General features: G+C 49.9%; 1 protein-coding gene across 2 annotated transcripts in view; it reads left to right on the forward strand.

Moving 5' to 3' along the window:
• ATP6V0A4 (ATPase H+ transporting V0 subunit a4) overlaps positions 1-22,840 on the forward strand; it is a 34,080-nt gene extending 11,240 nt beyond the window's left edge. The window contains exons 8-20 of one of the 2 annotated variants that reach the window (XM_041002020.1): positions 368-461; positions 2,088-2,300; positions 3,557-3,707; positions 4,493-4,632; positions 6,709-6,866; positions 8,970-9,063; positions 12,892-13,010; positions 14,090-14,306; positions 15,956-16,057; positions 19,204-19,332; positions 21,064-21,181; positions 22,130-22,301; positions 22,743-22,840. In XM_041002020.1, the coding sequence (XP_040857954.1) occupies positions 368-461; positions 2,088-2,300; positions 3,557-3,707; positions 4,493-4,632; positions 6,709-6,866; positions 8,970-9,063; positions 12,892-13,010; positions 14,090-14,306; positions 15,956-16,057; positions 19,204-19,332; positions 21,064-21,181; positions 22,130-22,301; positions 22,743-22,836 (1,801 nt within the window). In that variant the 3' untranslated portion in view covers positions 22,837-22,840. The remainder of the gene's footprint in view (positions 1-367; positions 462-2,087; positions 2,301-3,556; positions 3,708-4,492; positions 4,633-6,708; positions 6,867-8,969; positions 9,064-12,891; positions 13,011-14,089; positions 14,307-15,955; positions 16,058-19,203; positions 19,333-21,063; positions 21,182-22,129; positions 22,302-22,742) is intronic. The other variant, XM_041002021.1, reaches the window with a different exon arrangement.
• Positions 22,841-22,872: the final 32 nt, after the last annotated feature.

Raw genomic sequence — 22,872 nt, forward strand, 5'->3', positions numbered from 1 at the left:
TGCTAAGGAGCAGACACACTGCACAGCCAAGTAGCCTCTGATCTTCCAGAACCTTCTTCAATGCAGCTCCTGGAAGCAGAAATTACCAAGGACAGCAGGATGGATTCGGGAGGGGGAAGAGGTGGTCAAGGGTGTGGTCTGATGTACGGAACAGCTCTCAGATCTTAGGATTCACTGGGCAGAGCCATAGCCTTGCTTCATAATATGGGAGGTGTGCTACTCGTTTTCCAAGCACCCAGGAGGCAGTTATTCTAGGGAAGGGAGACCATTGAAGCCAAGTCAGTGAGTGATGACTACGCAGGGAAGGCAGTGCTGGTGGCTTGCCCACACTAACCTGCGTGTGTCCCTCGAAATGAACCCGACACAGGTTTCGAGCCACTGTGTACCCGTGTCCAGAGCCCGCCGCTGAGCGCAGAGACATGCTGGCTAATGTCAACGTGAGACTGGAAGACTTGATCACCGTGAGTGAGGGGTCTAGGCTGGTGATCCTGGGACAGCCACCTGGGCCTTCGCCCTCTGGGTCCTGTCACCTGGAGAGGAGGGGAAGGGAGGCTGGGATATTTGCTGTTTGGTCTGGCTGTGTCTACTGACAATTGCACAATTAAAGAACACAGGATGTGATAAGCTGGGGGTGATGATTTTTACCTGTCAGTTGTGCTTTGCTGGGAATGAGAGCTGACCTTGACCCTAGTCAGTCCTCAGGTGGCCACCCCGGCCTGATCCAAGGTATCTTTGTTATTATTGTCTTTTTGTTGTTGTTGTTAAAATTTTGTCTTATTTATTTGACTGGCAGAGTTACTGAGATCGAAATATTCACAGAGAGATCTTCCATCTGCTGGTTCATTCCATAACAACCGAAGTTGGGCCAGGCCAAAGCCAGGAGCCAGGGGTGTCTTCTGGGTCTCCCATATGGGTGGCAGGGGAGAGTGGAGTACTTGAGCCATCTTCCAGTGCTTTTCCAAGTGACTAATAAAGAACTGGGTCTTACTGGAGCAGCCAGGACTTGCACTGGCACCCGTGTGGGATGTTATTGCATTAACTCACTGTGCCACAATGCTAGTCCTAAAATCTCGGAATTCATCTGGATCTCCCACATGGATTGCAAGGATCCAAGCACTTGAGCCATCACCTACTGCTTCCCAGGGTACACGCTGGCAGGAACCTAGGTCAGGAACAGAGAGGCTGGGATTCTAAGCCATGCCGACAGGGGCTGCTGTGTTCCTTCTGTGGACACATGTGAAGGTTCTCAGAAAAACTTACTCCATTTGCTGTATTATTGAAGCGGAAACTATTTGCATTAGACAAGTTTTATGTGGGTCGAATCAGTCATCCCTTCCTTGCTTCACTAATCCACTTGTCATTGTTGGAAGGGTTATTCTGGTCAGTATATTAACTTCCTGGGTCTGCTGTAACAAATGGCTGCAAAGGCAGTGGTCTAAGGCAATAGCGATGTATTTTATCACAGTTGAGAGGCTCAGCTGCTGGTGAACAGACACGGCAAGGAGAACACAGTGTAACAAAGGTGTCCACGTGGCTGAAGACACCAAGGGAGGAGCCTTCCTCACCTATTCTCACCTCCTGGTGGTTGTTGGCTGCTCTGGGTGTCACTCGGCAGGTGGATGCATCACCCTACCTCTGGTTTTGTCATGCGATAGTCTTCCTCATGTGCCTTGATGTCCAACTTTTTAAAACATGTTTATTTATTTCTATTCTAAGGACTCCGGTCAGATTAGATTAGGGCTATCCCTACTCTAATATGAGCGCATCTTGATTCCAACTGTGCAGACCCTAATTCCAAATGATGCCATATTCACAGGCACCGGGTCTTAGGATTTCAATGGAAAACACCTTGAGTACACAGTTCAATCTAGAATAATGAGACTGTGAGGGTTTAGAAGAGAAGGGTAGTAATTTTTTTTCCCTGCAGGTGTTAAGGGGATGAGGCCTTGTTTGTGAGAGTTAAGGTCAGGTGGGAGAGCTGCAGGTCAAAGACAGAGCTGTGATGACCGATGAACCTTTGCTTTGGCCACCTTGTCAGACACGTCCATAAACATCCCTTGTTTTTCTGTGGGCTGTCCTTTGTCCAGGTCATCACCCAGACTGAATCTCACCGCCAGCACCTGCTGCAGGAAGCCGCGGCCAATTGGCACTCCTGGGTCACCAAAGTGCAGAAGATGAAGGCCATTTACCACGTCCTGAACATGTGCAACATCGACGTCACCCAGCAGTGTGTCATTGCTGAGATCTGGTTCCCGGTGGCAGACACGGCACGCATCAAGAGGGCCTTGGAGCAGGGCATGGTGAGTGGAGAGTGCGGCTGGCGAGAGGGAAGCTGAGGGACCACCTGGCCTCAGCCCTGGCTACCCCCCCGCAAGCCTCCTTGTCACATCACCTAAGCAGATGACTTGGTAGCGGGCTCATCTCTTCTATTTTTAATTAAAGATTTGTTTATATTTGAAAGGCAGAGTTAGAGAAAAGGAGAGACAAAGGGAGAGATCTTCCATGTATGATTCACTGTCCATGTGACTGACGTCAGAAGCCTGCAGCTTCTTCCAGTGTCCCACTTGCATGCCAGGGTCCAGGTTGGGCCAGCCTCTGCTGCTTTCCTAGGCTTACTAGTAAGGAGCTGGGTAGGAAGTCAAACAGCTAGGACTGAAACCAGTGCCCATATGGGATGCTGGTACTGCAAGTGGTGGGTTACCATACTATACCACAGCACCACCCTCATGGCTTCAGTTCTTAACCCAGTGCTAAGACACATGGATGGAATAACATTGCTTCAGTGTTTGACGGGCAGCCCACTTTTCTTTCTGTCCAGTGGGTATCTGTTGAGCATGAATGTGACAGGAAGGTAGAAGGTGAAGGAAGAAGGCAAGGGAGAAATCCAGGTTGCAGGCCATGGAGCTGGGACAGAGAACTCTGGGGGATGGGCGCCCAGTAGCAAGCTCAGTGGTAGGTTAAACCTGCAGATGGGATAACTGTGATGACCCCAGTGTCAGGAGACCGGGAGTATTGGACAGGTGCGTTGGAAGAAGCCTGGGGAACCAGAGGACCTGGCTGGGTCAGAGGACAAGCCGAAGGGTTCAATGTTTTTGTGTGGTTTTCAGGGTTTTTGTGTGATTGACCTCGCTCTGGAGTTTGACAGCCTCAGCAGGCAATTAGAAAACAAGTGCAATTCTGGAAAGGGTCCGGGCCTTTGGGGAAGAGAGAGAGAGAGAAAAAGAGAGAGAGAGAGAGATGAATCAGAAAGTGGATGAGCTCTTTAGGGCACATGGGGAGAGCCAGGGAAGGGTGGACAGCTTAGAATTGAGCCAAGTGGCAGCTGTTCCCAGGAGCAGGTGATAGGAACCTGCTCAGGAGTATGAAGGGCTCTGATCTGATGGCTCACCTGCTGGGTGAACTGACGGTCCTCTCACCTTTTGCAAATGACATCATTGCCGCTCTTAGAGCTCTGGACACAGTGCCAGGAGCTCCCCGTCAGTGCAGCGTGGGACTAGAACACACACAGCCCACAGCTCAGTGCCTAGTACATTACTGGCATGCATTCTTTCTGCAGGAACTCAGTGGCTCTTCCATGGCCCCCATCCTGACCACACTGCAGTCTAAGACAGCTCCCCCGACATTTAACAGAACCAACAAGTTCACAGCCGGCTTCCAGAATATCGTGGATGCCTATGGTGTGGGCAACTACCGCGAGATCAACCCGGGTAAGGATCTACAACGTTGCTCAGCTGACCCGCTGGGGGGCGCTCTTGCATGACAGGTAGTCCTGGAGGGGCCTGGGAGGTGAGAAGGTTGTAACTGAGGCTTCCTTTAATCTGACCTGTGTTGTCTACTGCGAATGCTGATTGGTGAGAGATGTTTCCTTGTCTTTACCAGTTCTCCCTTTGCTGATTCAACAAGGACCATCCTAGCATCACCACAATTCTGTAGTTATTCTGGGAATGACAAAACCCAGAGACCTCAGAATCAGAAGCACGGGTTTCCAACGCCTTAAGCTGTGGGGTCTTGGCACCCTGGTTAATAAAACCAAAGGGGCAGATCAGATGCGTTTTAGCCAAACAATTCATGGAGCTATTCTTCTACAGCCTGAGTCTGAAGCTATCCTGTGACTCAAGATGCAGAGTTCCCCTGGGTTAAGGATCCTTCCGAGTAACTGCTGGTTATGCCTGGTGCATATCAATGGTGAAAAATCAGATGAGGGGTTGGTCATAGAAAGAATATAGCAAGTACTTAAAAATCCCATCACACCTGCACTCATGGGCAGGTCCCTTAACCTTTCTCCCTATGGAAGGTAGGGGAGTAAGAAAGCATATTCATGGATGGGTTCATGCATGTGGGAGCTATGCAGGTATCAGAGCGGGGGTGGTAATGGAAGAAGGCAAGAGAGGAATCCAGCTTGCAGGCCATGGAGCTGGGACAGAGAACTCTGGGGGTGGGGGGCCCAGTGCCGTTCACAGGTGTCAGGCTTCTGTGTGTCTCCGCTCCACAGCTCCCTACACCATCATCACTTTCCCCTTCCTGTTCGCGGTGATGTTCGGAGACTGCGGCCACGGACTTGTGATGTTCCTGGCGGCCCTTTGGATGGTCCTCAACGAGCGGCACTTGCTCTCCCAGAAGATCAGCAATGAGGTGGGTGCCTTTAGGAATCTAGCCTCATCCCTTGGGGTAAGAGGTCCCATCGTGAATGTGGTTCTCAGCACGTACTTTTTTTTAGGACAGGTGAGGGAAAGATGGCAAGTGAAAAAGGAATCAAAATTCAGAGCCAGCATTTGTCACAGCTGTTAAGACACAGCATGAGAGGTCCACACCCCCTACCTGAGTACCTGGGTTTGAGTCCCAGCTGCACTGCCAAGGCTGGCTTCCTGTCAGTGTGTGCCCCTGCAAGGCAGAGGGTGATGGTTTTGGTCATTTGTGTCCCTGCCACCCATGTGGGAGGCCTGTGAGTCTAAAGTTTGGACTTTTTTTTTTTTTAAGATTTATTTAATTTTATTGGAAAAGCAGAGAGGAGAGAGGAGAGAGAGGAGAGAGAGGAAGATCTTCTCTCCATTGATTCACTCCCTGTATGGCCACAATGGCCAGAGTTAAGCCAATCTGAAGCCAGGAGCTTCTTCTGGGTCCCCCATGCAGGTGTAGCATCCCAAGGCTTTGAACCATCCTCTACTGCAGTAATACCTACCACACCATTGCACTGGCTCCTTTTAAAAACAAAAAAGCCTTAAGATATCAGGACTACGTTCTCAGGGCAAAATCCTTTTCCTATAAACCTGTGGCTAATGTCCTTGTGACATGCTGGGAAATCCTTAATGCTGAGGCTTTGCTCTGCACTTGAAGTTCTCAGGTGCCCACAGAGAGGGCTGTGTAGGTGGAAACCCAAAGGCTCTGCAGCAGAGGGCGCACGTTTGGCCCAGCGGTTAAGATGCCAGTTTCCCGTTTTGTGGGCTTGGGTTTGATGCCTGGCCCTAGCCTCTCAGTCCAGCTTCCCCGGGCGGAGGCAGTGAGTACACACATGACTGGTTCCCTGGGAGTCCCTGGAGCCACTGAATTCCCAGCTCCTGGCTTCAGCCCTGGCTTCAGCTGTTCCTGGCGTTTGGAGAGTGAACCTGTGGATGGATGGTTGCTTCCTCTCTCTCTCTGCCTCTCAAAACAAAACAAAACAAAACTGCCTTTGTTCAAGGCTTATCCGTTAGTCCCTTTATGTTCCTTGCAATACACTGTACAAAGTGGAAATATGCCTTTAGCTCTGTTCCTCACTTTAAGAGTATCTGCCATCCTTTATTACTGATTGGATTCATTAGAGCTAGCTGGGCGATGCCATTGTGAGTTAATCATAAGCAATGTTAGTAGGCAGAAAACTACCTGTGGTTAACATACTTTTTCCATGACAAGCTTAACAAAGGTCATGTGCTACGGTAAACATTCAAATGTCAAGGAGAACTCTTCAGCAGTTCTTGGAGTTATTGAAGCATACCATCCAGGCTCTGGGGAAAGCCCTTCACTCTTTTTAGCAGACAGAAAGAAGCTCAACTTGACAATGACAAGGCCCCAAGGGAGTGCAGATTGGGTCTTCCAGAAGTGTGGCAGCCAGCCTCCAACCTTCAAGTCCCTGCCTTAGCACATGAGGCCTATTTTCTCCTCTGTCTCCTTCCCCGCCTTCTCCTTACAGGCAGAGGAGAGACCTTCCATCCATTGATTCACTCTCTAAATGACCACACAACAGCCAGATCTAGGCCAGTCACATTAACTAGGAGCTAGAAATTCCATCTGAGCCTCCTCTCTGGTGGCAAGGGCCCAAATACTGAACCATCACTCTGTTGCTCGCAGGAGCATTAGCAGGGAGCTGGATTGGGAGTGGCTGAGCAGCTGGGAGTTGTAACTGCTGCTCGGATGGGATACTGATAAGGCGATCGCTTAACCTACAGAATCAAAACGCTGGCCCGTTCAGTTCATTTTCCAGCTGATGCTGAAAAACAAACAAGCAGACAATATTATATATATATTTACTTGTTCCCACAATAATAAATACCAATATGGGACTTTCTGGCTCACCTGTACAAGCTCAGGAAAATCTCACTGCGCGATGGGTGTCTGCCTTGGTCCTGGATCCCTCTAGAGGGCGTCTGCCCTGGAAGCCTCCTAGACCATCCCTGCTCCGGGCTCAGGTGCGGAACCTGCTGACGGTCCTGCTCTCTCTGTGCTCGAGGCCAGATCTGGAACACCTTCTTCAACGGGCGCTACCTCATCCTACTCATGGGCATCTTCTCCATCTACACGGGCTTGATCTACAACGACTGCTTCTCCAAGTCTTTCAACATCTTCGGCTCTTCCTGGAGCGTTCGGTCCATGTTCAGAAATGGCACGTGGAAGTAAGTACGGACGCCGGTGGCTTGTTCCCTGGCCGCCCGTGACCGCTGTCATGTCCTAAGGATTTAGCCCTGGTGGTACTCAGATGTGTACCTGCGCATTTCACAATTAATTCCCAGACCTGCACTGTGAGTTTTCTTTGGCTGGTCAGAGAGCCTTGATTCCCAAGAGGGAAGTCGGGGATGAGGTGATGAGTTTCTGCCCTGATGGCTCCCTGCATTTGCCCATGGCTGGCAGCAGGAGCAGAGCCCAGGAAGCGTGGCTGGTGGAGAGACGTCGGGGGTGGGAGGAGAGCTGCAGAAAAGAGGGGCCCATCAGCTCTGTGGATCCCCCCACTCCATTCTCTGCCTGCCAGGGGGCGTGCACAGTTCCTTTATACACTTCATTGACCATCAGAATGGAAAGAGCGCTTGGCATGGGGATTGCGGGGGAGAAGGAAGAGAAACAGCACTGTCCTCCGGGGTGTTTCAGTTGGAGAAGATTCAGTGCAAGGCTCCTTTGGGAACTTTTCCAGGGTGTTTTAAGGGCTGGATGATCATGGAAGCAGCCGTAAGCTCTAAGTCACAGGCTTGCGTGTGGCTTGAGGAGGTTCAGATGCATCCCTCTGAGCTCATCTGCCAGGTCAAATGGTACAGTTCTGCTTTTCTGACTTAAACTCACAGCGGTGTTAGCTCTGCACACTCTCAGCCAACAACAAGCTCTTCTCTCCCCACTCTCCCACCCCCATGGGTATGCCTGCATTGGCGAGCTAGCGGGTACGGCTGGTTTACCAGCCACGTGCAAATGACCACTTCCTGGCTCAAGACTCTTGGGTTGCTGGAGCCCGGATCTGGGGGCTCCACAGCTGCATGCATGCCCCCTTGATGATACAAAGCTCTTCACCAGAGCCGCTGCCAGCCAGCCCCCAGAGCTGAGGCGCACAGCACGCTGAGGCTGGTCCCCAGCTGAGCCCGAGTCCTGGGCCTGTGGTAGGTGACACGTGACAGTGTGCCCAGTCGCAGCTGTGGTCACCAGGCTGGGGTGGTGGCCTCTCCAAGGCAGATGGGGCACAGCTGTAAGCATGGGCCTGTCTGGGAGGGGGCACGGGCAGGGACTTGGAGGATTCAGCTGATGTTAGGATCACGGGTCACTTGGTTGTTTCTGACGTTTGCATGTTGTCCTTTTCAACTGTGTCTGGGGTGATGATGGGACAGTCTTATTTAGTCTCACTCCATCACAGTGACAAGGCAGTCCAGGGCTGAAGGTGGGTGTCCTGGAAGCTGTTTGCATTTTAGCAGGAGGCACTAGGGCTTAGCTGTGGGTACCAGGCTGTCCTCCGTGTTAGCATCTGTGCTAATGAAGCCCAGCCACCTGAGCTGCCACACCGCTGTGAGCCCGGTCTCGGTCTGAGACAGTCTTGGCCAGCTGTCTGCTCTGCATGTTGCAAACCTGCATAGCACCACCCAGTGGCCTGGGGTGGGTGCTGCGGGGTGTGGGTGTGGTGTGGCGTGGGAGCCCCAGCACCTGGTTGTAGGTGGATGTGACTTCTGGGCAGCTGTCAAAAATGGCTGGTCCCCAGTTCTTGAACGTCTCCAAAGATACATTCCTTCACGCTTGTCTCCTCTAGGCTGATGGGGAGGGCCGGAGTCAGAAACTGCTCCTCACTGATAGTCCTGCTCCTGGGTGAAAATGGGGCCCAGACTTAAAGGTTATAAAATACTGACAGCATTTTAGGGCTGTTTCCCCAAGACCGAGGTCTCTGTGTTAAAACCCAGGTGTTCCCCAGGGAAAGACTTCTCTCCTTCCCCATCTGTCCATCCTCCCCCTGCTCCGCGCCCCGGGCAGGGCTGCCTCCACATCACAGCTCCTAGCTTTTTACTCTGCCCCATCAGGCTTCCAGCTCCTCGGTGGCCGAATGATCTTTGCCGTAGCTTCGGCACCTGCATAGCGTCCAGCCAGTGCCCATGCATGGGGTGACTTTAGGACACCACCCTGGCGGGTTGTAGCTGCAGCTGAGCCCAGCTGGGCCTGCGGGTTCCCATCCAGTGGCATGCACTGTAGTTCTCTCCCCACCCATGGTTGATTCATGTTTTGTTTTGTTGTTTTTTCTTCTTGTTCCTCTGTAGTACTCAAGTCCTGGAGACAACTCCACTTTTACAGCTGGACCCGGCCGTGCCAGGAGTATATTCTGGAAACCCATACCCATTTGGGATTGATCCGGTAATCGCATCTCCTTGGGTTAAATACTGATTATGTAAAGTGTCTTGTTGCAATCTCTGGATAGAATAAAAGAAAATGCCAGGCCCATGAGATCACCAGGCTCACATCAAAGTGGAATAACTTGTCCTGAAAGGTTTTAACACCTTGAGCTGGGTCATTGCCATCACATTCCTCAAACCTTTGTTTTTCATTATTTATTTATTTATTTATTTATTGCCATCAGTTATACCCTGACATTATTTTTAAAAGGTCCTTGGTTGGAACCAGCACTGTGGCATAGCAGATTCATTTGCTCTCTGCGATGCCAACATCTCCTAGGGGCCTGGGTTCAAATCCCAGCTGTTCTAATTTTGATCCAGCTTCCTGCAAGATAATCCAAGTACTTGGGCTGCTTCTACCAGAGTGGGAGACTCCTGACTCCTGGTTTTGGCTTAACCCAGCCCTATCTATTGTAGCCATTTTGGAAGTGAACTAGTGGATGAAAGAATTTTAATAATAATAATAAAAAAAAGTCCAGGGCCTATGTGGCAGTATAACAGGTTAATCATCTGCCTGCAGACCCCAGCATCCCATATGGGCACCAGTTCATGTCCTGGCCACTCTACTTTCCAATCATCTCTCTCATTATGACCTGGAAAAGCAGCAGAGGATGGGCCAAATCCTTGGGTCTCTGCTCCCGCATTGGAGACCTGGAAAAACTCCTGCCTCCCAGCTTCAGATCAGCTCAGCTCTGGCGCATTGCAGCCATTGGGGAGTGAGCCAGCGGATGAGAAATCTCTCTATGCCTCTCCTCCCTCTGTTACCTTGATCTTTCCAAGTAAAAAAAAAACAAGTTTTAAAAATAACTTAAAAAGTCATTGGTTGCCTGGAAATCATGTATTTTATTTTTAATTTTTAAATGTTTATTTGAAAATAGTTACAAAGAGGTTAGAAAATAGAACAGGAGACAGCAAGAGAGAGAGGGTCTTCCATCTGTTGGTCTACTCCCCGACTCACTGCATGACCTCGTCGGGCTGGGTCGGGCTGAAGCCAGAGGCCCGAGAGCCTCTGCCAGGTTCTCCCATGTGGGTGCGAGAGACTTGAGTATGTGCGCCATCTCCCACTGCCTTTCCTGGCGCTGAAGCAGGTACCTGGGTTGAAAGAGGAACAGACCCATAGAAGTGTGGATTTGCTTTTATTTTTACTGATTTTTAGAATTGCTGAAAGCTTTCTTAAAGTAGGTACTTTCTTTTCCTTGCTTTACTTATTTAATCTAGTAGATGTGATTCAAGGGAAACAAAGCTGCTTGCTTGTCTCCCAGCCTTCGGATGTTAAAGGCATTTGGAGTAGGCGCGTGGGGTTTAAGTCTTGGCTCTGCTATTTGTGATTTAGAACAAGTTGGGGTGTCTGTTGAGCGGTGCTCATGGAGCCCGCCAGTGCCTGCCGCCACCAGGTGGCGCCCCTGTGCTCCGGATGAGTACGGGTGTTTGAGGTGACTGTGGCAGGCCCTCTTGTTGTGGAGGAGCGCTGGGGCCAGCGGTTGTGAAGGCCGCATCACAGTGCCTGGCTCCAGCTTCCTGCTGATGCAGACCCTGAGGGGGTGGTGAGGGCTGCGGTAGCTGGATTCCCTCACCAGTGGGACCTGACCTGTTACTGCCTCTCCGTTTTGGTCCTCGTCTAACCCTGGCTGTTGCAGCATTTGGAAAGAGCCAGCAGATGGGAGCTGATGGCCTTTCTCTGTGCCTCAAAAAGAGGCATCTAAACCAAAAAGCAGTACTGGACCTAAAATATCTTCTCTGGTTTTTCCCTAGAGTGGGTTAATCCCTCCCCAGTTTTCCTGGGTGCTCCCTCCCTCATTGAAACAGAAAGCATGGCCCAAGTCTGGTTTGCCTTGCGACCCGGTAAATTCAAAGGAACTTAAAAGTTGCTGAAAGCTGCTCTCAACTTGGCAGGTGCCGGATACATCACGGTTGCCGTTATCTGTACAGCTGGTTGGCTGGGTCAACAGTGTGTCTGCAACCTGGCCCTCCTTGCGCTGAGCCTTCTTACAGGAACTGGTCAGCCACACGGGCAAAAAGACAGGGCTGAGGGCAAGCCTGGTGCAGCCGAGAAGCCAAAGCAGATGGGTGAGGGTGAAGGAGGGGCTTTGGGGTTCAGGCACTTGCTCTTGGTACCCTTCTCACTGCTGCCCAGCAGGGTTCTGGGTGGTTGCCAGGTAACGCCTACTCGGAACCTTGCAAAGCAAGATCCAATGAGGTGTAGCTCCTGTGTGTGTGTGTGTGTGTGTGTGTGTGTGTGTGTGCGCACACCTGTGTCCCATGAGCTCTTGGTGGAGGAATCCAGGGGATTACAGAAGTGGAGGTTTTTAGAGAGTTCTTAGAAATGCATATTATCACAAATCTACACATGGATTCTAAAACTTCATTTTTGAAACCAAAAGAAATATCTCTTTAAATTTTTTTTTTTTTGCTGTTGGCGGTGGTGATTTTAAATGTTTTGTTTCTTGGAGAGACAGAGGGTCACAGAAAGAGATGAGAAACCGAGAATTCTGACACCTTGGGTCACTGCAGATGGCCGCAGTGCCAGGACTGGACAGGCCGTGAAACGGTCAGGAGCTCCATCTGGGTCACCAGGCGGGAGAGCTGCCGTTAGCAGGAAGCTGAAGTCAGGAGCCCGAGGGAGGAACCCAACCCAGGAATGCGTGCATCTTGACCGCTGAGGCCAAACACCTACTTCCAAGTTCACCTTCAAATTCTGATGTCATCTAGCTTTGGAAATCGCTTTGTGTTGAGGCTCTTGCCTATCTCAATGCTGGCCCTTTAACAGACCACAGAGAGTCTGTTGTGAAGAAAGAAGTCATTTTGGAGGGCCGGTGAGACAGGCTGCTGTCTTCCCCCTGAGATGCAGGTGGAGTGTGTTGACCTCCAGTGGGCGGTCTGGTCTGTGCCCGTCAGGGGAGGCGCAAGGACTGGGAAGCAAGTTGGGATGGAAGTAGAGATTCTGTGAGGGCAGGAGAGTTAGAGGTGGGTCATTAGCTGGTTAAGCACTCACCCCATGTCTTAACCATTGTGCTTCTCTTGGGGCAGGACAGGCACATGGGTCCCCACCTTGCAAGCTGGGACAGGTACTGTGTGCAAGGTAGGAACTGGGTGCTACCCCTGGCACTCATCAGTATTGGTTATAGAAAAGGCTTCTTAGAGAAGGGAAGTTTGTAAAGGGAGTTGATGTGGAAATTCAGAGTAAATGGTGGTGTTATTCTAAAGGAGGGTGGGGGTATCCGGCCTGCAGACTGCGTTAGACCTGTGACAGCTTGTCTTGCCCGGCCACGGCAACTACAGGTGGGACTCAAACTTCAATCTATAGCGGGCTCATTTTTAAGTTGACAATTCTGTATGGCTTGTGAATGATGTTATGGATATCCAAATGGCTCTGCGCAAAAAAAAAAAAACAAACAAAAAAAAACAAACAAAAAAAAAACCGCTCCCCACCCTGGTCTTAATGGATTGGACATATTCCTTCATGGGCCAGCCTGGTACCAGCCATTTGCAGGGGAATTGAAGCAAGCTTGAGATTTTTCCCTGATGTTGCAGATGATCTTATTTAGTGCAAGAGAGAAGTCAAGGAAGGCTCTTTGGTTTTCTTCCAGAAACTTGATCATGACATTAAGAATTCTGACTTTTTTTTTTCCGTGAAAGTTGCGCTCTTGAAGGGAGTGGTCTTTCTCTGTTGCACACACAGGCCCGAGGTCCCCAGGATGTCTGCAGGGACAGTCATGCTGAAGCCCCACCAGCAGGGGGAGCCCCACCTGAGGCTCGGTCTCATCTGTTTCCTGTGGCATTTCCCCTCCAGATTTGGAACTTGGCTTCAAACAAGCTCACGTTCTTGAACTCCTACAAAATGAAGATGTCGGTCATCCTGGGGATCGCACAGATGGTTTTCGGCGTCGTTCTCAGCCTCTTCAATCACATGTGAGCCTCCTGACTCAGCCTCTGCTGGTTGATCTGCAAGCATCAAGGAGTGTGGACACAACTCAGGCCTTAGCGGGGTGTCCCCAGCACCAGCCTCTTTCCTGCCGGGCGGGGTGGAGCGGGGCACATCTCTGTGTGTCTTAGTCGGGCTCAGTGGTGACACCTGTCCCTCCTGAGCAGAATCTCTCGGAAGTGAGCGCAGCTCTCACCTTGGAAATATTTGAGGGTTCAGAAATAAGCCTGTCACACTGTGCCCCTCAACCTGCTTGCAGGCTTGGCTTCCATTAATGCCAACAGTGGGACAGCAGCAAATTCTAGCCAGCGGCCCCTCTGATGCTGCTTTCCATCCAGTGTCCTTCCTTCCGGCAGCCTCTTGCTCATTTCTTCTCAACTCTTTTTGATGTCGGCTCAGTCTGATCTGTGTGCTTTGATTTGCTGACTGCTGTCGGAAAGCCTTCTTGGAGGAACACTTCCGGATGCCGGCGTTGCACCTGTGCTTCTGTATCGCTCTGAGTGAAGCTGCAGCTGGAGCATCCCTTTGGGGTGTGGCCTTTGCTTTGAAACTTCCCTTTCAAATCGTGGTTCTGTATGAATTTTTAAAAAAAGATTTAATTATTTTTTTATTGGAAAGTCAGATATACAGAGAGGAGGAGAGACAAAGAGGAAGATCTTCTACCCACTGATTCCCTCCCCAAGTGGGCACAATGGCTGGAGCTGAGCCAATCCGCAGCCAGGAGCCAGGAGCTCTTTGAGATCTTCCATGTGGTACAGGGACCCAAGGCTTTGGGCTGTCCTTGACTGGTTTTCCAGGCCACAAGCAGGGAGCTGGACGGGAAGTGGGGCTGCCGGGACACAAACCTGTGCCCATAGGAGATCCAGGCGCGTTCAAGGCAAGCACCCATGCCAGGCCCCTGCATGCATTTTATATATGAAAGCACTTTCTGGGTGTGTTTGTGCTCTTCTTTCCATCCTCCCAGAGTTGCTGCTTGGCAGTAGTGGTTTTTGTTTCGCTTTGGGCTTTGGGGAGAATAACAAACTGCTGGTCTTTCCCCCCCACCCTCCGTGTTATGTGCTTCCAGATACTTCAGAAAGACTCTCAACATTGTTTTGCAATTTATCCCCGAGCTGATCTTTCTCCTGTGTCTGTTTGGCTACCTGGTGTTCATGGTCGTCTTCAAGTGGTGCCGTTTCGACGTGCACACGTCGCAGCACGCGCCCAGCATCCTCATCCACTTCATCAACATGTTCCTGTTTGACTACAACGAAGCTGCCAACGCACCTCTCTACAGACACCAGGTGCGCTCTCGAATCTCCAGTGGACGGCAAAGAGTTTACCAGAGGGCACCTGTGGGGCATGGGATTAAAAAATACGTTGATTTTTGCTGCCAAAAAAAAAAAAATTGAAATCCATTTCATTTTCCAAAAGTTCCCAGATAATGCATGTTATAAGAAAAAAAAACAGACTTTTAAAAGTATTTTTGCACTAAAATGCGTTAATTTCATTTTCCAACAACTTTTTCAAGTGTGTTGTATTTGCAAGACTGAGCTGTTTCTAACACCCAGTAAAAGGTACAAATTCTCTTAAATTTCAGCAGGCTCTCACCAGACCAGTGTGCCAGGCTCGGAGGGGGCCCGAGTCTGCAGCCATTCCCGATGGAATCGCACTGGGGAGGGATTATTGCAAAGGGGTTTGAAATTGGATATGAAAAGGGAAAAAAAAAAATCCTTCAAGTTTGTTTGAGCCTGCGAGATAATCTGAACAGCATCTTAAAAGCTTAACCTTTTATTCAACAATTAACTCTGAAGTTTTACAATAAGGATTAGAATAGAATCAACAGGAGAGGCCCTGTGTTCACGTGACCAGTGGCCAGCTCAAAGACCGCAAGCACGAGGGCAGTGGAGATGGGACGTTTTCTGCCTCTTGCTCCTCTGTGCGTCCAAGAGTCAGGCTTCTCAGTCTCTTGTCAACCTGATATTTTATCTTTAGGAATTAGAAATATCCCTTGAGAACCGGATATGAAAGCAACAATGAGTCATTAGTTCATAAGGATGGCTTGGTCTTCGCCCTAGCTCATGCCGATGCTTAGCCCACCGCTGTCGGCAGGGAGTTTTCACGAGGGCCGGATAGCTCATTTGGCGGTGCAGGTCATTGCCCCTGCTGGGTGTCCCAGGGAAGTACCGCTGCCTCCAGGACCACACAGGTCATGACTTGGTTCTTCGTTGTGCTCTTCCCTGGAGGAGCATCAGATGGAAAGAAAGAGGCCTTGCGACAGGCTTTGCACAAGAAACTATGTTAGATATCCATCCAAGAAGAAACAGCCTCTCAAAGGTTTTTTGTAGTATCCCTTACCCTATTGTTGTGACACTTTTTAAGTAAATCTTCTTAATTTTTTCCTTTTTAATTATTTATTTATTTTTATTGGGAAGTCAGATTCAGAGAGAAAAGAGAGAGATTTTTCCATCTGCTGGTTTGCTCCCTAAATGGCTATAATGGCCAGAGCTGAGCCAATCCAAAGCCAGGAGCCAGGAAATGGTCAGTTCAACATAGGATCACGCACTTTCCTCCCTTCCCTCCATTGAGCATTTCAAAGTGGAACCAGTATAGAAGATGGAGCAAGGATAAAGTGTTCCCACTATTGCCAGTGCCAGGGTGAATCTTGTAACCGTTGGGATAATAATAGTCTCCTGGCATTCCCTGGAAGCATAGTTGGATCAGCCGAAGCATGGGAAGGCTCGAGAGACGGCATGGCCTTTCCTCGGACAGTGGCAACTCCGAGTGACTGCTCACCGCTGGCACTCAATGAGTATAGAAAAAGGGCGGGGGGCCCAAGGGTAAGGATAGCTCAACGTGCCATGGCGTAACTCAGCAGTCTACCATCTTGATGCTGTGTGTGTGCTGTGTGGTCCCATGAAGATGACAGGATCTTGCTGTTTGGGTCTTGCAGAAGGAAGTCCAGAGTTTCTTTGTCGTTATGGCTTTGATTTCCGTGCCGTGGATGCTTCTGATTAAGCCGTTTGTTCTTAGAGCCAATCACCGCAAGTCCCAGGTAAGGGGCGTGTCTTCTGCGTCACCACCCGCTGTGGGCAGGGAAGTGGGCTGCAGCAGGTTGAGGTCTGGAGTTTAGAGAGAGCCCAGGGTTCCCAAGGATCTGAAGCACCATGGCGGTGAAGTTGGAGAGCTGCCCTGCCCACAGCTGCCTCATGCCTGGCGAGTTAGCCCTGGGCCCTTTTATTTCCAGCACAACAATCAGCTTGTGTTTGAACACTCTTTACATCTCACATCAGATTTCGCTCAGGGTGTGTTTGTCTGTGCTGTTGGGTGGGAGCTAACGGCTTACAAGGATTTGAACGTGGCTGTTTTTGTTAGTTGAATACATGAGTATTTTACTAGCTTGGAGGTTTTAAATGAATATTAAAAGGTGTTCTTCATTAGTGTCTTAAAATTGTGACATTTTGCTATGTCATGTTACTGCTTGTCAGTGAACAAGAGCAGTAAACTCATTCAAAGACGTCAGTACTGGTTGATTTGTGCTACTTGCTCCAGTTGCCAAATACCAGTTCCAGCCCTTCTCTCCTTCGGGCTAAGTGGTTCCTGAGCCTCAGATTTACTCAGTGGAGAAGAGTTTAATATCAACCCAAATCAAATTTGTCGCCGCCCAGCAGCGACACTAAAAAGATGAGGCATACTCTTGAGGGTCCGGGAAAAGCCAGAACCGCAACCGGACCCCTCACTGCCAAAAGCGGCCACGGGTAAATCCTTTTCTCTGCTGCTCCTGTCCCCATTGGCCTTAGCTTTCCTGTGCCGCTTCTCCAGCCCTCGCTCCGCCACCCTTCTCCGTTCTTGTCCCCGTTTTCTGCTGCATTTCTCCGTTCTTGTCCCCTTACTTAGGTCCGGCTTTTCCAGCCCTCTCTCCGCCACCCTTCTTCCCGCCCGTCCTTCTCCTCGCCCCATCTTTCTCCGTCATCCCTCTCCTCTTGCTCTGGCCCTTGTTGCTTTCCCCGTCCATCTTCCCCTGCCCTAGTCTTCTCCGTTGCTGTCTCTCTGCCTTTCTCGTCGTCGTCCGTCCATCCCAGCTTTTATGATGGCTACTTTTATATCATTCTCCACCAACCACTTCTCCCTGTGGGTCCACTTGGCGCTACTTGATAGGCCAGTAGCAATGACATAGTCACAGCGGGGGAATTAGCCTATCCCTGTGACTTCCTGTTTACCTGCTGGCGAGACCAACTCCACCTCCTGGCCCTGGGCCAGCCGCCATCTTACAACCGCCCTTCCCAAACCCAGGAGTGGCTTTAGCACCCCGCTCCCCACACAAATTGAGTTTCAGAATGTGAACGCCCTTCAGGGGACACCAAGTCTAGAAATGACACACAAAGGCTGTTTGAGACCTTGGGGTCTACTGCCCTCCTTGGAGCAGTGGATTAAGTGGAAGATCACACATGTTGTTAATGTTTCTAGATCTTGTCAGGCTGCATCCTAGTTTCTAAAACCTTGCGTGGATGTAGATCTGGAACACCATCTAGGCCGGAACAAAGAGGAAGAAAAGCAAAGCTTGTTTATTTGTTGGTTGGTTGCTCTGGGGGAGATGAGGATGATGGGAGCTTTGGGGACCACTTGTTGAAAGCCTGGAGGGCTGGGTGCAAATACATAGCAGGAGATGCTCATCAAACAAGGACGCTAGAACATGTTTTAGTTGGGAGTTGGCAGGTTTGGTTTATAATTTTTAAATATTTAAACCTATTGCATATGGATTCCATTCTTACCTCTGCTCAGAACTCGGCAGATATTATTGCAAACTCCTTTACAACAGAATGGTAGAGATATTTTAGTGTCTAATTTATAATACTTCTCCGTTGAAGTCATTCTAGCAAAGGCACATTGAAAATGTGCTATACAACACTTCACAGTGACTTGAAAGAAATACAGATGGAGCATCACTAATCTCAAATCCAAAATGCTCCCAAATCCATGACTTTCTGAACACTAGCACAATGGCACAAGTAGAAATTCCACACCTGAGCTCATGTGACGGATCGTACTCAACATGAAGGCATTCTGAAAACACTGAGTACCTTTAGGGTTTGAGTACAAGGTGGCTATGAAACATAAGTAACTCTTATGTTTAGATGTGGATTCCATTCTGAGACATCTCGTTATGCATTTTATTTATTTGAAAAGCAGAGTGACAGAGAGAGATGGCAGGACAGAGAAAGAAATCTTCCATCTGCTCTTTCACTCTCCAAATATCCGCAAAGTCACCCCGAATCAGATGGCAGTGTTGCAGATGGTGGCTTAAACCATTGTGCTGCAACACTGACTTCCCTAAGCTAATTATGTAAAATGATTTAAAGAAAGGAATATTTGCATTGAAAAAGCAGGCACTCTGTTAGTCTTGCCCATGGAAATGTGGCTGTTCGAGGTTACTGCTGTGGGGCCAACTGACAATTTGCAGCAGTATGTTTTCCTTCCATAGTTGGAAGGCGCTTTGGGACACACACTGAAACACTGAAAGGCTGTGAATGGCAGCGCTGGTGCTGTGGTGCAGTGTGTTAAGCTGCCGTCTGTGATGAAGACAGCCCCTATGGGAATCAGATCAAGTCCTGGCTGTTCCACTTCTAATCCAGCTCCTTGCTAACAGATAAGCAGTAGAAGATGGCCCAAAGGCTTGGACTCCTGCACCCATGTGAGAAGGCCAGGGGAAGCTTTGGCCCTTCGTCTGCTGCTTTCCCAAGTCACATTTAGGGAGCTGGAAGGAAAGTAGAGCAGCTAGGACACAAATTAGTACCTATATGGGATCCTGGTGTATACAAGGCAAGGATTTAACCACTAGGCTATCATGCTGAACCCAATAAATAAATGTTTTTTTTTAAAAAGAAAAAACAGGAAGGAAGGAAATAAGAAAAAAAAAAAAAACTATCTGATTTGGCACCTGCTGGGGCCTCTTGTTGAGACATGTATGCGCCGGGAACAGACTGCCTGGTGAATCCTGGCTCTAGTGCTTGCTGGCCTTTGTGCTGTGTTATCTTGGGGTATGCCCAGATTGTCCTGTGTTACTGTTTGCTCCTCTATTTGAGTGCCAGTTGCACTTGCATGAAATGATTACTTGGGAGGCTACTTGGCATAAGCTTGTTCTCCTGTTACGGGTGTGGGGTGCCATCTTGGTGCCATCTTCATGTCCTTGCTCACTCACAGTTGCATTCAGCCATGATCCACGAAGATGCCACAGAGGATGTCGAAGGTGGCAGCCCCAGCCCATCCAGCAGCTCCGGGCAGAAGACTTCTGCAGGTGCCCATGGGGCTGCGGACGACAGTGAGGAGGAGGTATGTGGGACCAGGGTGCCGAAGGAATGCTTTCTAGTTTGTGCTGGTTCTGGAAAATAGGTCTGGTTTTAGCAGTCATTGGGGGCACAGTCCTGATCCATGAGAAGGCCCATGACCATGAACGAGACAGAGACCAGAGGTCCCTGCTGGTCAACAGCCATGTAGCTCGTGTGTCATGGGCGGTCAGGTTAGTCCCAGGGAAGGCACAAGGTGTTAGAAGATCAGAGGTGCTATTGACCAATGCTAATATTTTAGCCCAGTGACACTCAGCCTCTGGTTCCCTCCCATCCCTGGAGAGCAGCATCTGCGCTCAAATCACATGGTTGGTCTTTGTGGTGTAGCCAGCCCTCATGTAAAGTGTTGGGTGTCTAGCACACACTGCCTCTGCAGTATTAACGATTAGGGGTGGTCCCAGGGACCCCCATGAATCATAAAGACATTTTCCACTTGGGAAATGCCAGGGGTTCAGCGTTTACCTCCCAGGAGCTGGGACGAAGCCGGGTCTCCATTGCACATGCCTTCTCTCCCTTGGCCATCTACCAGCACACGGTGTCATTGCCCGGCCCTGTGCCTCTGTCCCTCATATTGTTGGCACTGCTGAGATGGCAGGCCTGGGCTTTTGTTTCTTCACCAGGACTTCCAGCCTGGTGGACTGACGGCCTCCTTCCTCCCAGATGCCTCTCTCTCCTGGGCCCTCTTGACTGCAACTCTCACCTCCCCAGCTTCCTGGGCCCTCCCTGTCCTCCTGTGAAGACCTGCCCCAAAGCTGCAGGCTCCTTGGTCTGTGATCTTGACCTTGTTAGTCTTTTCTCTCTCCCCTGGGCTCTATCTCCAACCAGGCCTTGCCCTTTGAACCTCAGCTGCACCTGTGCAACTGTATGCTCAAATTCTGCCCAGGGGTCCCACTGGCACCTGACACTCACCTGTCATGATTCAGCCACTGGCCTCTCTCTCCCACTAAAAGCCTCAGAGCCCACTCTAGAGCTGGCTTACCTGGGTAAGGGCCTTTCTCTGTGTCCCCCACATTGCCACCACATGTTTGCATATTCTGGACTGTGAGCTGCTTGAGGGCAAGGACAGTGTGAGCCAGTAGTTCCAGCACAGCATGGAGTACAGGGAAGGAAAGTGTGGGCTTCGGCTCCTTTGTATTACTAAGCTAACCACCACATTAGCTTTCTGTTTGTTTTGCTCATGGACTGTCTCTTTTCTAACTCACTATGCTGCCAGATCCATCCTCCCCACCCTACTCCACCCAGCTACCTCCCGTGGCTCTTGACTATCTGCAAGTTATGTCTCCACTCAACCTGCACCTGGCTTCCCCAGAATGTCCCACACCCGAGCATCATCTTCTGTTCCCTGCCTCCCTGAGCTCCTGTTTCTGCCAGATTGCTCGCTCCTAAACTTTGGCATTCCCAGCCACCCACCTCTGCCTTCCCAGCCACCATCTGCCACCCGATTCCATTAGGAATACTTTGTTCCCCTCTTACTTCCGGATGCTCACACGTCCTTCACGGCATCACGTAGCTCATGTCTCCTTCCTTGAACTTTTTGTTTTGAGTGCACACGCACCATGTTCTGAGCTGTGTTTCTAATGCTCTTTCCCCAAGGGTGGCAATGTCTGTCCTCACTGTATTGGCAGCATCTCAACAGCCAAGTGCACATCCTTGGGTTGTATTCCGTTTCATGTAGGAAAAGACTTCCTGAAATAGGTTTTATAACCCTCTCTTTCAGTTCAACTTTGGAGACGTGTTTGTCCATCAAGCCATCCACACCATTGAGTACTGTCTGGGGTGCATTTCGAATACAGCCTCCTACCTCCGGCTCTGGGCTCTCAGCCTGGCTCATGCACGTGAGTGAGCGGCCCGCTCCCCTGGGAAGCAGGTGTGATGTGACCTGTAGGTACAGGTGCATCCTCTTGGTTACCTGTGGTTAGTCTGCCGGAGTAGCTGTTTTAATATAGGCAGCCTCTTTCTCCTTCTTCTCTTCCTCCTTCTTTTTTTTAAGATTTCTTACTTACAATTTTATTTATTCATTTGAAAGGCAGAGTTACAGAGAGAAAAGGAGAAACAAAAAGAGAGAGCTTTTGGGCCTGGTGTGGTAGCCTAGTGGCTGAAGTTCTTGTCTCACACACACTGGGATCCCATATGGGTGCCAGTTCGTGTCCTCGTGGCCCTGCTTCCCATCCAGCTCCCTGTTTGTGGCCTGGGAAAGCAGCTGAGGACGGCCCAAAGCCTTGGGATCCCTGGCTGTTGTAACCATTTGAGAACTGAACCAGCAGCTGGAAAATCTCTCCCTCTTTGTCACTCTGCCTTTTAAATAAATAAAATAAATCTTTTTTAAAAAAAAGCTTATTAATTCTCTTATAACTTTGTCTAACTCCAGATTCCTCCCAAAAGTCCTTGCTCCAAACATCATCACTCGGGTGGTTGGGGTTTCACCTAGGAATCTTATGGAGACAAACATTCAGCCCACATCAAATCATGGCACATGTATTCTTTTGTATCTTACTTCTCTGAATATCAGTTTTGTTATCCAGATTTGTTCAGGAGCTGTTAACTGGCCGACTTTCACAGGTGCATATCATGCCATCACGTATTTGCCCATTGTTCTTGTGGGAAGCTCTACGCAAGCTCTGTAGACATGCGGGTGCCCACCCTCTAGGATACACACTTCCCGGTTCTGCCCTCCAAGCAGAGATGCCGAATGGCAGGCTGGGCAGGTGCAGGATGATAGCACACAGTGGTTCACAGTCACAAGATCCTTCTGTGGTTGACAGCGCTGCTCCTGTGTCTTCTAGAACTGTCGGAAGTACTCTGGACCATGGTGATGAACATTGGCCTCAGCCTGCGGGGCTGGGGGGGCCTTGTTGGGGTCTTCATCATTTTTGCCGTCTTTGCTGTTCTGACGGTTGCCATCCTGCTCGTCATGGAGGGCCTCTCTGCTTTCCTGCACGCCCTACGGCTGCACTGGTAAGGAGGGATATCCCGATCAGGGTCCGGGTGGCAGGTGCTATGGAACAGTTTGGGTTGTGCAGCCAGCTAACTGGGTTCAAATCCTGCCCTGTTGTGCCACATGAGTAATTTACATACCTTGTTGGAGCATGAGTTTAGTCATCAATGGTATCATTTTATTTATTTTTTTATTTTAAAAAGACTTGTTTTTGTGAAAGTCAGAGTTAAGGACAGAAAGGGAAAGACAGAGAATCTACCAGCTGTTGATTTACTCCCCAAATGGCCACAATGGCCAGAGGGGGAGCCAAGCCGAAGTTAAGAGCAGCCACTGGCCCAGCTGCTTTCCTGGCAGGTGTTTTAGACCTGCTCATCTGCCCAAAGTTCTTCTCCTTGATGCACCTGTCAGCGTGCAGCCTGTGGATGTAATCCCCCTTTTCTCCCTCTGCCTCCCCACCACAGGGTGGAGTTCCAGAACAAGTTCTACGTTGGGGCTGGTTACAAGTTTTCTCCCTTCTCCTTTAAACAAATACTGGACGGGACGGCGGAGGATTAGGCTGCCCATCTGCACCATGCGCGTCAGTCTCTGTCC

Source organism: Ochotona curzoniae, unplaced genomic scaffold (assembly GCF_017591425.1).
Source record: "Ochotona curzoniae isolate NIBS_2020 unplaced genomic scaffold, NIBS_Ocur_1.0 scaffold_2476, whole genome shotgun sequence".
In the NCBI taxonomy this organism is placed as follows: Eukaryota; Metazoa; Chordata; class Mammalia; order Lagomorpha; family Ochotonidae; genus Ochotona; species Ochotona curzoniae.